The sequence below is a fragment of the Pholis gunnellus genome (genome assembly GCF_910591455.1).
Source record: "Pholis gunnellus genome assembly, chromosome: 19".
Classification (NCBI taxonomy): domain Eukaryota; kingdom Metazoa; phylum Chordata; class Actinopteri; order Perciformes; family Pholidae; genus Pholis; species Pholis gunnellus.
In genome coordinates, this window is record NC_136546.1 from 8,036,233 (window position 1) to 8,050,761 (window position 14,529).

At 43.6% G+C, this 14,529-nt stretch overlaps 1 protein-coding gene across 1 annotated transcript; it reads right to left on the reverse strand.

Annotated features, from left to right (window-relative positions):
* Positions 1–150: 150 nt before the first annotated feature.
* On the reverse strand, positions 151–14,315 carry tfap2d (transcription factor AP-2 delta (activating enhancer binding protein 2 delta); the record flags this gene model as incomplete). Its single annotated transcript, XM_079179798.1, has 8 exons — positions 151–367; positions 1,675–1,788; positions 2,713–2,854; positions 2,981–3,099; positions 4,590–4,755; positions 10,023–10,083; positions 13,077–13,595; positions 14,277–14,315. 8 exons carry the CDS (start codon positions 14,313–14,315, stop codon positions 151–153), a joined length of 1,377 nt encoding a protein of 458 aa, XP_079035924.1.
* Between the last annotated feature and the right edge of the window lie 214 nt (positions 14,316–14,529).

Here is a 14,529-nt window from a genome sequence, read left to right on the forward strand (position 1 = left end):
TTGTCCCAAAGAAGAGTAATGCATGGGAGTTAACAAATCCTTGCTGAGAGGATACACACACACACACACACACACACACACACACACACACACACACACACACTCTCCTAAATGCAGCGCTCCAAGGCACGGGGACCGTGTGGGTGTGGGCTACTCAGTCTTTTCTGTTTTCCCGTCTTTGCTCTGGGGCTCGGATGTTTTCCGGAGCTGCGTCTTTTCTGAGCTGCTGTTGATCTGTTGGTCGGTGGGTCCGCCCGTTTTCCCGCTCGAGTTTTTGTCCAGGTAGTTGAGCATCTCACTCAGGACCGTCTGGAAGGTGCTGAGAGCTGCGCAGACCGCCGGCGTGCCGAATCCGTGGGTGATCAGACTGTTAGGGAGGGGAAGCAGAGGCGACCATCAGAACAGTGACAAACCTTTGTTTCATTCAAAAGAAGAAATAAATCAGGTTGGGTTTGTAAGGCAGGCTGGTTTACTGAAGTAGAGCAGATTTCTTTGTCTCTCCTCAACTTGTTCCCTTTCCTCTCCCTGCATTAAGAGCTTCTAATCCCCCTAAAAGAGCGTCTACAGCAGAGTTTAAATGTCCTCTTACCTTCTAAATGCTGTTTCCACCCTGGTTCTGTTACAATGGACAGGGAAACACTGAATACTACAGCTGTTTCAGCTATTTCTACTCTGAATATAGTCAGGTTTAAACATTGATGCATTGATTGGTTGATTGACAGAAAAACAACTGACAACTGTTTCGATAATTGATTTTTCATTATTATTTAAATGCTGAATATTTCCTCGTTGTACCTTCTATTTGCTAAACTGAATATTTTAGGTGTTCATGGGATAAAACAAGACATTTAAAGACTTTTTAGATGTGATGGATATTTTTCCATATAATAATCCAGTAATAATCCTTACTTGCTGCCCTAATACAGATCATATTATACGTGGCTTCAACACACACAGTAGCTGTGTTTGTCCCCTTTGGGTATTTAAAGCGATCACTATCAACTGTATTTTTATTTCTTTTTCCGAAAACTAAATTTAAAATCTACCCTAACAGACCGCTCTTTACATTCTATTTTTTCCAGTTCTATACGTACTATGAACAAAGTTAATCCCACAACAGACACATGCCGTTAATGAAAGTCAGTAAAAATGTAAAAGCACCACAAGACTGCTGAATAACAATAGAGGGTATATGAGGTTAGAAAAAAGATAAATAGCCATCAAATTGGTTTTAAGAATTGGTTTCCCATTGTGACACTGGTTTGTCCGCCTTGTGAGATCCTTTCTTGCAGAGCTAAATGTCAGCTCACCTCTCAGCTGCCACAAGGACGCTCTTCAATCTGTCATAACTGTATTTCTACAACCGTCTTATTTTTCTGCCCAGCGCCCTACACTGCATCTCCCTTTGGAGGTTTGATAAAACTGTGTATATTCTGCGACGGAGGACGCCATAGATGTGACATTTCTGCTAACAAGCCGCCGTTCCCCTCCTCCTCCGTAATTTGTGCCAAACGACAAACTGCACAGCTGCATGTTTCGAAAATGGCAAAGCGGTCAGAGCCAAAACGGAGGGAAGCCGTTAAAAACAGTTTGCACTCACTATTGACTCCATTACTTAAAAAAAAAAGAAAAAGTCCATTACTTCTGTGTAGAAAGCATGTGTGTGTGTGTTACCTGAAGTGTGTGAGGTGTCTCTGGATGTCCATGTCAAGGATCGGGGTCGGTCTGGAGGAGCCCAGAGGAGAGCGGTCTTGGCTCAATAAGTCCTGGAACTCCTTACAGATTTGCCTGATGGACAGACGGAGGGAGGGAATGAGGGTTTACCATCTGTCTCCAACACAACCGTCACAATTTCTCTTTTTTTTTGTTTTTTTTCCCCCCCTCCTTGCACCCATCCTCATCATTTCCATCAAATCCCTCCCAGCAAACAATTGAAGAAACACTACATGCAGGAGCGAGACAAGTTCGATGTCAATCCAAAAACGAGCAAAAAACACTTGATACACAACAGTTTTTTCAGCAGTGGTCTAGGCTGTCTTTTTGGATTTCATTCAGCACTGGGACGATTTCATCGTAAAAATAGGATCAAACTTAGCTGGAAAAGAGTGAGAGCCTCAGCACATCCAGTACTCAGTGTGCAGTAGTAGTAATAATGTACTGCAAATGCTGCTCATACTGTTATACAAACACAAGTGCTATTGTGTTTACAATATCTTTAAATTCAAATACAGTAGATGCTCTGTGCATGAACAGGGTATGTAGTTGGGATCAGGAGGCTCTCCTCACTCATGGCAACACTCTCTGCTGTGCATGAGGGTTATTTTTTCATATACTGTCCTTCTTTTTAACCAAACCTCTAAACCTTTATTACATTTTCCCCATTATCGGACTCTCACATAGCCAATGAACCCACTAGATTTCCATGTTGGTTCAAGCCCTTTTTTTATCAACGTTTTCCCTCGAGATAGGCGGTTAGCAGTAGCGTGACTATAAAGTGCCTGTAAATGAGAAAATAAGGTGTGAAGTGAAAGAATAATTGGTTGTAAAATGATCCATTTTTCTTGACCCTGTTGCAACTCCAGAATTGATTTGAGCCTTTTTCAGCGAACGTACTGCATCTTGCAGAGAACTTACACTCTAAACGGTTTCAGTGTGTCTGTGCTGTTTTATTTGTGTGTGTGTGTATGTGTGTGTGTGTGAACGCATTCTCACTTTGTAGCCAGGACCATTTTCTTGCGTGCGCTGGTTTCTTTCGGCTCACTGTGCTGCCTCGCCAAATGTTCCCCCACTGCCTTGCTGGGGAACTCTGTCTCGCAGGTGTAGCCGAAGTCCCTCGCCAGGTGGAGCGCCTCACCTGAGCACGAAACCAGGAGGAAAGACCGATGAAACAAGCGCTACGAGGATGTAATGCGTAAACTGGAATGTATCTGAAGGTATGACCAAAATGTTGTGCAAAATCGTTCAGACAGCAGTCCCTTACCTTCCACCAGGGAGGTGAGCAGTGTGACGTTGGCAGCTTTCCTCCGTCCTGCCGGCAGGTTGAGGCCTAGACGGTCTAATTTCTCCCGAAGACACCGGCCTCCGTTCTTAGACTTCGCTCTGCGGAAAAGTTAAACAACTTCTTAAGTCGCAAATCGTCCACATCATCGCGCTGTGTCATTTTATAAGACACGAAATGTCATCGTCATCATCTTCATCATTCATCACCCGATCTTTCAAATTGAACCAAAATACAAATAAAACCATCTGGCCTCCTTATTCTACAAAACAACGTGTGCTTAATTAAGTCTTGAAAGTACGAACGGAAGAATATAGATTTGCTTTGATTTGACAAAGGCGTGAAATTAAGCATAGAATCAAAGAGTATAAAATTAAAACATGTCAACTCGTAATATATTAAATTTGCTTTCTTGACGCAAAGATATGGTTGCATGTCCCCTTGAGTTTCGTCTGTCATTGTTTGAGCATTTGTCTCTTTCCGTTTTGGACAGCAGAGGAACAATGGTCCCTGTCATTTCTTCTTCTCTTTATGTGAAATTTTAAAACCATACGTTCTTACTTTCTAATCAATTAGGCTCCCAAAAGATCCTTTTGGGATATTTTTTGTTTGAAATTACTGAGGTTTTTATATCATTCTGGAAAAAAAGTGCAGATCCAGATGAGGATCAACACCTATTTGCACGTGTTTTTATTATTCTTTTTACTTTTGTTGATGCCTCATCTTGTAGGACTGGCCATATTCTCTCTCCACTTCCTCCCTTCCCTTTCTCTCCGCCTCATCAATAATACAGCGCTGGCAACTCTTGCTTTCCTCTGGTTCCTCTGATCCTGGCATGCTTTGGCCCGGGTCTCGCCTCCCTCTGGCTCCCTGGGCATGGCGGCGCGTGCAGCCCCGGCCCTCGTTCGCCTACAATAGTCTTTGTGGGCGCTGCTGTATATCCTCTGTTTCATCTGAGGGCTACAAAGACTCAAGGCAGCGCTCTCCAATGTTCACCAGCCAGATTTACGCTTTAGAAAACCGTGTTCTCAATCTCAAAAATCCATCTCTGTCACACTCTATACTTCAATTTTTATTTGTTACGGGATATACAGGGGGTGGACAAAATAAAGGGAACGGTTTTTGATCATCTAATACAATCCAAATGAACAGCCCCGCAGTCCGAGTTGTTGATTCATGAGGCTATAGAGTTTGTGTTGTTGCATTGTTTTACCTCCCTTTCACTGCTACACTTACACACTTTCAAACAACCCAGCCGCTGCAAGATGAACTAAATGTTTCGCCAAACAATCAAGACGTAAGGATCGGGAATCAGTGGATGTATTCGGAGAAACTTTAGGTCTGAGAAAACTGTTAATGGAGATACTTTAACATTTTTCTTCAAAGCAGCAACTACGGTTCTCTGCAACAACAAGACGCGTTGGTTCTATAACGGTTCTATAACGAGCCAAAATGTACCATGTCAGCGGTAACAACTCAACCAAAAGAGTAAGTCAAAAAATCAGTGCACTCTCTTGAATCGTCTACATTTAGATCCATTAAAGAACCCTTGTCCTGCACCGCCATGCACCCTGTGTGTGTTTGCACTGACCTGCGCAGTATGCCGCCCAGTAGGGAGGCGTTGAGGCACTCTGGTGGGGACAGTCTTCTTTTCACCTCGGCGATGGTGACTTTGTACTTGGAGGTGGAGCTGAGCAGCGACAGTCGGCCCGGTACCGAGCAGAACAGATCTGTGGGATTCACCACGCATGTCCCCCCTGCACACAAACACAGCACACTCGTTACAACAGCTGGCCGAAATAAATGTAAACGGTTGTTGTCATGTGGTTAAGGCTGTATCACTGTGCTCTCTTATCAAACTTGATATTTTTATATTAAGCGCCTTAGATTTGTCACACTCAGTCCACATTTCTGTTTACACAAATTAAAGATGAAGTGTACTCTGATTTCCGTCGCTAAAAACACACAAATCCCCAAAATGTCACCTTTTCTTGAATAAGAATATCAGCCCTGTCCCCCCACCCCCCACCCTTTTTTAGTTTTTACCAAATAATTTTTAAACAAAGTGTTTCATAGAACAGTGAATAACCAGTTCCCGGTCACATGCGGTTTGCTTTGGTGATTGGCATGGAGCTGTGCTGTGAGCACAACTGTCTGTGTGCCATTTGAACAAACAAACACTGCTGTGTTTCAAGTCATATAGGAGTGAATGCATAATTGGCAAAGTATTTCTCTGATGATGCTGTGTGTCAACAGACGAACCAACACGACGCTGAAATAATGCAGCACAACCACGGAACCACCGAAACAAAGCAGTGTGGAGAAATCCAGCAGATTTCAAACCTTTTGCTACTTTAACGCTTTTTATAGATTAATGGGGAATTGTACTTTGTATCTATTGTACTTCTGTGTACTTCTGCAGGGTCTAATGATTGCTCACAACATCATTTAACATGCTGACCCACCGTTTGGCACAATTTACAGTGTATTGATAATTGTTTGTTTTGACAGCGCACTGATTATAATACAACAAACGTTTGTGTTATTTTGGGAAAGCCCCTATGTGGCCACGAGCTTGCATATTTAAGGGTGTTAGGTTTATCATTGGACTTTTAGTAATATTCCATTGCATGATGCCACGAACACCTTCTCTGCTTAATAATGATTTAAAAGTACATCAGAATGAAAATAATATGTGAACAACCAAGATCTACTTCTTCTGGATGTTCAGTTCCACTGTGTTAGGATTTGAACATGCACACAGGACATGAACCCAAACTTCTCTCAGCGCACTGACTAACTGCCTCAACACGTATATACAATACGCAGCCATACACAGCGGTTATGATCTGAAGATTTACAGTTGAACATTTATTTTCCAATTTGATTAGATACTGATCAGTAAAGTGTCAACAAAACAAGGATATTCAGTAAAGATAAAACATATTAACAACACTAATACTAATGATAATAATCCGCCTTGTGACATCCAGACAAGAAGCAAAACACAGTGCGAAGCCAAAAGCACTGAAATATGTTATGGGGCCTCCTTTAATCTGAGGGATACCTTATTTTGTAATGAATTCTGCAAGTAATGAGAGGATGCTGTGTATATGTGTTTCACTGTAGAGCTTTAAAAGCCTTTTCCTTTATTTCTGGTGTGGGTGCTTTCAGGTCTTACCGAATGTGTCCAATAAAAAGCCTTGACTCATAGAAAATACATGTACATTATATTCCGACAGGGAACTAATGCATAAAAGTATAAATAGTGTATGTATTCACAGTGAGTGGAAATGTTAGGACTGTTAGAAAGTCTATACAGGAAAAATGTTCAACATACTGTAACTAACTATACTTTCCACGTGTCTTATAACACCAAAATCCTTTAGAAAACTTAAACAAATATATATATATATATTTACTACTTTTTTTTTGTCCTTCACACAAATTAAGGATGCCGCCTATTTTGATCTCTTACACATTATCAAAACGCCATCTTTCTAGAAATCCACCCTGTCTCCAGCTTTGTGACGATACATTTTTCAGATAATCCAATGGGTCAGTAATGGAGTATGTGATTTAAGACGTAGGATAATTATTTCAAAGAGCAAATCATCATTTAGTTTATATGAAACAAATTCAAGGTACTTTTTTCCACAGTGCCGCTAAGATAATACATCTTTAAATATTATTTTTTAAATCAAAACTTAATCCAGAAAAGATTGTGTATGAATACACTCAGTCCATACACATATATAGGATCAAGTGAGATCAATGTGTTTTGCTTTGCACTTCATCAGTCGGCTTGGCTAGGCTAGTTAAATATGACATTTTTCACTATGTACATATATTTATATTACAGCTCAATATTTGTCTGTATGTAAGACTAGTCTGCTGTAAACTTTCATGAGGATTTCCATAATCACCTTCCACCAAGCTGATCTCATTGTGTACCCCTGGATGTGTGAGTTGTGAGGGCTCGTTCACATTATTAATTGCGTCTGAGTCAGTGTTGCTGCATCCTCCTGGAATACATCGACTGCTCTGAGCAGGCCTGCTATTATGAAACTTTCACTATAAGGTCCCAAGCAGCTGAAACGCAAGGTTTCTGTCTGATGTACTGTAGGCTATATTCTATTATTCATCTGGCTCATTATCAAATCCAACAGCAGGGCGTGTCGCTTTGTTATTAGGTCGTGCTGGATATGATGGAATGAAGAAAAAGGATGCCTTTTAGGCCGAGCAGAACAACGCTGCAGGCGAAGATTGCCCCGCACACGCCAATCTTTTTTGGGGCAATGTGGACAATTTGGCCACCGACTATACGCCTTAAATATATGAGCAACTGTAGCCTATATTTTTGCTGTAATAATCCATTATTCACAACAGCAGAAATGTGTTAGTTCCCTATCATTTCCATCCATCTGGCCGCAGGAAGGCAGCTTAAAAAAAAAAGAAAACGTGTCAGCCAGCTTCAGCACTGCGCACAGCGGATTCCCACCTTTCATTTCAGCACCTGGACAGCGACCTCGTGCCCACGGCGCAACTGTGACATCATAATGGTGTGGTAAGAAAAGCCTGTTGTAGCCCGGGCTACTCCGGCGGGCAGCACTTTGTGCGAGGCAGTATGGGACTTGTATTTCACTCAGGCTGTCAAAAAATGGACGATCGCAGGTCGAGGGAATCCATTGATGCTATATTGGTTAAGGAACTCCTGTGTGTGTGCGTGTGTGTGCGCACGTGTGTGTGTGTGTGTGTGTGTGTGTGTGTGTGTGTGTGTGTGTGTGTGTGTGGGGGGGGGGGGGGGGGGGGGGGGGGGGGGGGCGTGTGAAGTCCGGCTCGTCTGCGTCTGTATGTGACACAAACACTGCAGACCTGTCTGTCAGACTCACGCGCTCTGACAGGGGCGCGCGTCTCTGAAAGCCGCGGGTTCACATCATATTAATTCCCCTAAAAATGTTTTGATTCAAAGTAGTTTGTATTTTATGTTGCCAAGGGCAATCGAAAAAGAGCTATTGCCGGTAGTGCAGTCAGTGGAGCGCGCGGGCCCAGAGGCGATAACGGTATTTAAGCAACGGAGAGTAGCCTCGGGCTGCGGCGCGAGCGGCGGGCGGGATCACACGCGGAATCAAGCGCCTTTTACGAGTTTGCCACGAAAATTAAAGAAAAAGAGACACGGGCCAAATGTCATTCTCCTCATATTTTAACAACAATGTTTACAGCTCAAATAAAAGCCCGCCAATGTCTTGACAGAATAGAGAAGGGGGCGCGTGCACGGGGCTACAGTGGCGGGGGCGCGCGTCTGACAGATCAGCTTGATCTTGAGAGGCTGCTGTTATAAGAGCTCCACTGGAAAAGGGGATCGCAGGGTGATTAAAAACACAGACGACTCCTCCTAAGTAGGATCCGCGTTTCTTGAGTGATTTTCTTTTGAAAAAGGTTATGTGAATATTCATGCCGCCAAAGCCGCAGTCAGAAAGAACAACATTAATATGATCTCGGCTGAATCCGGGGGCCCGCTCGGCATTAGCATATCAAAGCGTCCGCCCGAGGCGAGAGAAGCTATCGATACGGGAGCGGGAGGTAAAGCAAAGATTATTGGTTGTGATGGTTGCAGCGGCTGAGCTCAGGGCCAAATACGGCGCACCATTAACCGAAAGTGATAGCGAAGGGATTCCCGCGTCAATCCGAGAGAAAAGCCCCAACACCTAGGCAGAGCTGATGAAAAATTAAACCCGAGACACAGCGTTCCTGTCTGTATGGAAAAAAAATAAATAAAAGAAAAACAGGCTTTGATGGACCTATAAAGCAGATCCACAGCGGGTTTAAAACCCAGACTCATGAGGAAAGTGGCTGATCATATGTTGATGTATAGGCCGAGAGCCCACTTCCACATTTGACCCCTGAACAGTGAAACTCAGCCGCCTTCACCTTAAAGGCTACACTACTGTCTCTGATTAAACAAAAAACAAGTCACTGTACCAGAGAGATTGAATTATTCCTGGGATAGTTCATAGATAAACACAACACCAACAAAATTAAATTAAATAGAATGTGCCTAGAAGCCATCAAACGCGTAATTCTGAGCAGCTTAATGGACATTATATCCTCAATTGCCCCTTTAGTTCTAAGCCGTTTTCCAAAATATATTAACGATGTTTTATGTTATGTCAAACTGAGTTGGATTCATTCATCGACACTATATAGACATTACAGACCTATACTTGAATTTGCAGGTGATTAGTTTGTTTAATTAAGCCCCATAGCCTTTATTTATTTTTTGTCTGCAAAATTACGCATTTATAGAGGCTACTACAAAATAAAAGTTGTAGCATAAATATTCCTTGAATCAGTGTTTGCTATATAATTTTATTACAGGCGAGAGATAATATCAGGATAGCAATGTTGGGGAATTATGATGAATTTGTGATGTTAAAATAATCATGAATATTATATTAAAATAGTGTTTATTTAATGAAGAAAAATGCAAGCCGTCAGTCTTCACTGTTAACATGTAGCCTACAGGTAAATTCAAACACGAAGTGTCTGTTGCTATAATATTTCAAATCCACATCTGAAAGGTTATACACTATCTAACCAGTGCCATGTTAATTTATGACTTTATTGGCATTTTAATTTCCTAGAAAGAACAACTCGCAAAGACAGAGGGACTGGTAAAAAAACAACAACCCCGGTACAGGTGTTGAGTGACAGTCCATTTCATACTGGAAATGGGAAGCACCGTCTCTGCCCGTGTACAGTGTGTTAGTGTTTAAATAGGCGACGAGACGGGGCCCCGCTCCTGCTGTAACATGTTGACAGCAGACAAGAGAGCAGCGTTCCGCCCTGTTTGTCTGTCTGCTCGCTGTCGAGTCGCTGAGCGTTCACGGCCCTCCAGTGCAACAGTAGAGCGAGAGAGAGAGAGAGAGAGAGAGAGAGAGAGAGAGAGAGAGAGAGAGAGAGAGAGAGAGAGAGAGAGAGAGAGAGAGAGAGAGAGAGAGAGAGAATGAACGGGGGCCCTTACCTCTCCGGATGACGCCCCCTTGGCCGTTCAGCACGAGCCCACACTGCGCTTCCACGGAGCCCTGTGGAGACACGCGCTCATTAGCACGAGCAGGAATGGTGAAATCACTTCACCCAGATTTTACACATGCTGCAGCACAGTTTACCCGCGCTGTCAGGAACACCTGGAATTAATGACGCTTCTCTTTTTTTCTGGGAGCTGTGATGCTGTATGGACATCCATTTACCATCACACAGAAAACATTCTCTTAGAAATGAAACTAAGACAGTAATAATGCAATGCAAAACAAACCCTCTATATTTAAACATATATGATATGACCCTTACCATGTGATTTGTGTCCACTGACTTGTGTGTTTATGATTAATTGACCGAATGTGCTTTAACTTCAATGACTGTATAAGTAACATGTTTGTGTAGCAGAATACATTTTTTGATTATTTAGTACAACCGTATTATATGACCCCTGAGATGTACCTGGCGGACACTTTGGGGGTCTTCACATAGGACCAAAGGCTACCGTAAGGTTTTGCAATAAGAAGTTAAACACTACATTTAGCTCCTGACCAGCATTCTGAACAACATTCTAGTGGTGGAAGCCTTTTTGCTAGAAAGTGTACGTCACTTAGCAGTCTTTGAGTAAAAATTGAGGGCACATTAAAATAAAGGATGCAGCTCACGGCTCACCCAGAAACGAGCTTAATTTGAAAGGCTCCAGGCTATATACGCGAGGACAGCACAGCTCGTCCAGACTGAGAAATGAGCACAAGTGTCCAGAGTTTGTTGATAGCCACCAACCTGTTGGGGAATCACTCGGCATAACACACAGACACACAGACACACAGACACACACACACACACACACACACACACACACACACACACGCAGCCTATATGGCCTATATGCATGGTAACCTGTTACCGCCGCCATTTTGGTCCACATCAGACTCGCGTGCTATCAACAATGTCATCACGAAAAGGAGAACACGCGCTTTTTATTCAGAAAAACTCTTAATCCCCCGTGCGAGCCTCGAGGCCTGGCCCAAGCAGAAACCCCGATTAAAATAAACTGGGAGAAAGGAGCGTGTTGTAGTTCTTTCTTAACCAGCTCCTGCTCTGTTTCTTTTCTTCTATTCCGAAGCTAAAGTGATTATAAAATCAATATACAAAACGCAGAGGTCTTGCATGAATTAGCTTAGTGACGGGGGAAAGGTGTGGCAGCTGCTTTTGTTCAGCATGAAAATCTCTTTAACGCGCTCAAAGATGCGACCGGGCTGCACGAGACCATAGGCGCATCTGTTCCGTTCATACATCCGCCGCGTGCAAGCTCAGGTTCACGAGCCGTTTCTTTCTTTTTCTCAATAGAGGGTCAAACCTGTGCTCTTTTCAAGTGCCAGCAGCTTAAGATAAATATAGTATTTGCCTTAACAATGATCCACTATGAGCTTTTGGGTTTGAAAAATGATATAACATAAAATAGAGTAAAATAGAATAAAATAAAATTGAATACAATATAATAAAATAGAATAGAATAAAATAGATTAGAAGATAATAAAATAGAATAATGCAACATGACTTACTATTACTATAGTAGTTTTAGACTACTGTAATGCAACAATAAATGTTACGTAGAATACATTTCATATTGTTGTAATTATCACCGAATTCAAATTAATACACTCAAACAATCGTATATAATAGTCCATGATGACAGAAATAGCAATGAAATTAATAAGAACCATGCAGACACAAATTAAATTTCAGAAATAAGCTTCTGCAATATTTAGGTACAGTTCATGTTATATATATTGTTCTATTTAATGCATCATCAACCTCAGGCTATAGGCTGCTGCCACACCCTTTAAATTAAGCAAAACAAATTAATTAAAAGAAAAGTGAATTACTGTCATACAATATAATAACTACATTACATAAGCTATTGTTTATCGGCATTACATTAGTTTAGTTGTTATTATTATTGACGCTATTTAAACATATAGTGTAAACATTAGGATACGTTCAGCGTATGTAGCAGTGACTTCTAAAATTGTCGATAAAAGCGACGCTTTTATCGAGCTGAACTTCGAGTGGGTTGGTAAACACTTAACGCGACTGAAATGATGTGTCGCTGTGTTAAATTGTGTTTAACTACGTGTGTTAAGCAGCTCAGATGTCGCTGCATAAGCAACAAAGTTGATTGACGTTAAGTCGGTAATTGGATAAACTACGGTGCTTTATGGTGCTCGAGCTGGGCATTGTGCCCTGAACCCCCGATCCGTTAATCCGCCCTTTACCGGAGAATAGAGCAACCAGCGGCTTTTCTTTGCCTCAACAGACAGCCGGACACACACACTCACTCACACACACACTCTCACACAGAAGAACCGTGCGAATCCGTTTTCATCTCGACCATTTCTTTACATCGAAAAGAATTATGTAAAATATGGGTCACGTGTGTTTCTGGGTAAATAAAGGGCGGATTTCACAATAGGGTTGTATAGACTGCCAGTCAATTAACCTTTAGAAACAAGGCCTTGCCTTTCAGAGGCACGGCGCCGGGTGGACTTGACATTTACTCAAGCCTGTTGTACAGTCACGTTTGGTGTGGCAACAAAATCACCTCGAGACCGATATCAATATTATTTACTCCAAAGTAGGACAGCCGGAGTGGCTGGGGATAACCTACAGGCCAAATGTGATGCAGCCTCGTCGGTGTCATAGACAACAGACAGATGAAGCAGACAGGCAGACAGACAGACATCTGGCGCTGTCTTTCTGTTCAATATTTTGGAAATGCTGTGTTGCTGGTACAATAGGGGGGAATAAGGGGGGGGGGGGGGGGGTGTTCAATAGTAGGCCAGTGGGGCAGGGATACTGAACCTGGCAGCTATAAGGGTCTGTATTATGATCATATCTGAATAAACCAGAAACATGAAGCCATAAGTGAAGGTAAAATAAAGGTACAATAAGGTGTTGGATCTGAGGCCCTGAGGTGATGGGACACTGGGAATAAGCGTGTGGGGGGGGGGGGGAGAGTGATGGAGGCCGCCAGTACCTGCAGGTCGTCCGACCCGGACGAAGGGAGACCCAGGCCGGCGGCGGGCAGCAGCCTCTGGTCCCCGTGGTGCATGCCGACGCCGTAGGCCTGGGAGCCGTGTGACGTCATCAGCGACAGGTCATGGCGCCGGTAGGCGTCGAGGCAGCCCAGCTCCCGCCGCTGCTGCTCGTCCAGGCAGGAGGACTTGAGGGCCGAGCGCGCATTGTGCAGGTTGATGAAGTCGGCGGGCTCTCCGTGGTGGATCTGCTGGTAGTACTGGCCCGAGTGCAGCGAGTTCAGCCCGTAGGCCTCCGGGGCCACGGCTGGGTGGGAGTGCTGGAACTCGTAGTGGAAGGACTGGTGGTGGAGGGGCGTGTACTGGTGGTTGGCCGAGAAGTAGGGCGAGGCGAACTCCGTACCCGCCGGCGCCGGGTAGCTGAGCGGGGAGGAGGAGGAGTAGGCGACCGAGGAGTTGGCCACGGACTCCAGGCACCCGAGCTGCATGAGCCGGTAGCTGTTTGATCCGTCGTGACGTATCTACAAGATAATAAAGAGACGGGGAAATATATGAGCCGTGTCATTTAGCATCAGCCGGTTTGTCCTCTCTCTGCCTCCCAAACACACTCAAAAACACAACTCACACTCTCAAAGCGTTTTTTTTTTTGTTCCCACTTTAAACCACCTGAAGGAGATGTCATTTCCACACGCCCGGGAGGGGAACGAACGCACGGCAACAGGAGCCCTCGGTATTTTTTTTTCCCTCCCTCCCTTTGGCATGCCTGTCACTCTCCTCGCAGCGTTTTAAAAGGCGTGCTGTTATATATTATTATTATTACCGAGCTGCTGGCAAATTTACTGTCCCAGCTCTGTCGCTCATTCTGGATGGGAGGTAAGTAGAGTGAGACACAGCGGAGTGTTCCGCCCTAAAATGTTCTAATCACACTGTTGCCGGCTCACGCACGAGGCTCGTTTGCTTCCACACACTAATAAAAAAGCCCCGTTTTTTACCGGCAGCTGCAGTGAGATGCCCGACTCTTTTCTCCCTCCATGCATATTATTTTTAATTATCCGTGCGATACAGTATATTCCAGTTGGAGACTTCTTGAGAGCAGATGCTGTCTCGAAATGCCCCCATAACTCAGTTCAAACCAAAGCAATATTTATTCCGCTTCTACTATAATTTCATAAATTAAAGGATGTTGAAATAAATAAGCCTACCTCTGCGTCGTGGACAAGTCCGGGGAAGGTCGTTGACATTGTGCTTTCTCCAAAGTAACCCTTTTTTTTTTCTCCGCGCACTGGCCCGATCGAATGATAATAAAAAAATGCCTTAAAATCCTCAAAAAGCGAGAGAAATGGAAAAGTCCCCCCTTGCGCGATCTCGGAAACGGCAGAAAGCTGGCGGAACGCGAGCGTCTCCCCTCTGCACGGACGGGGCTGGCTCACGGATTTTGTACTTGCAGGGTATTTC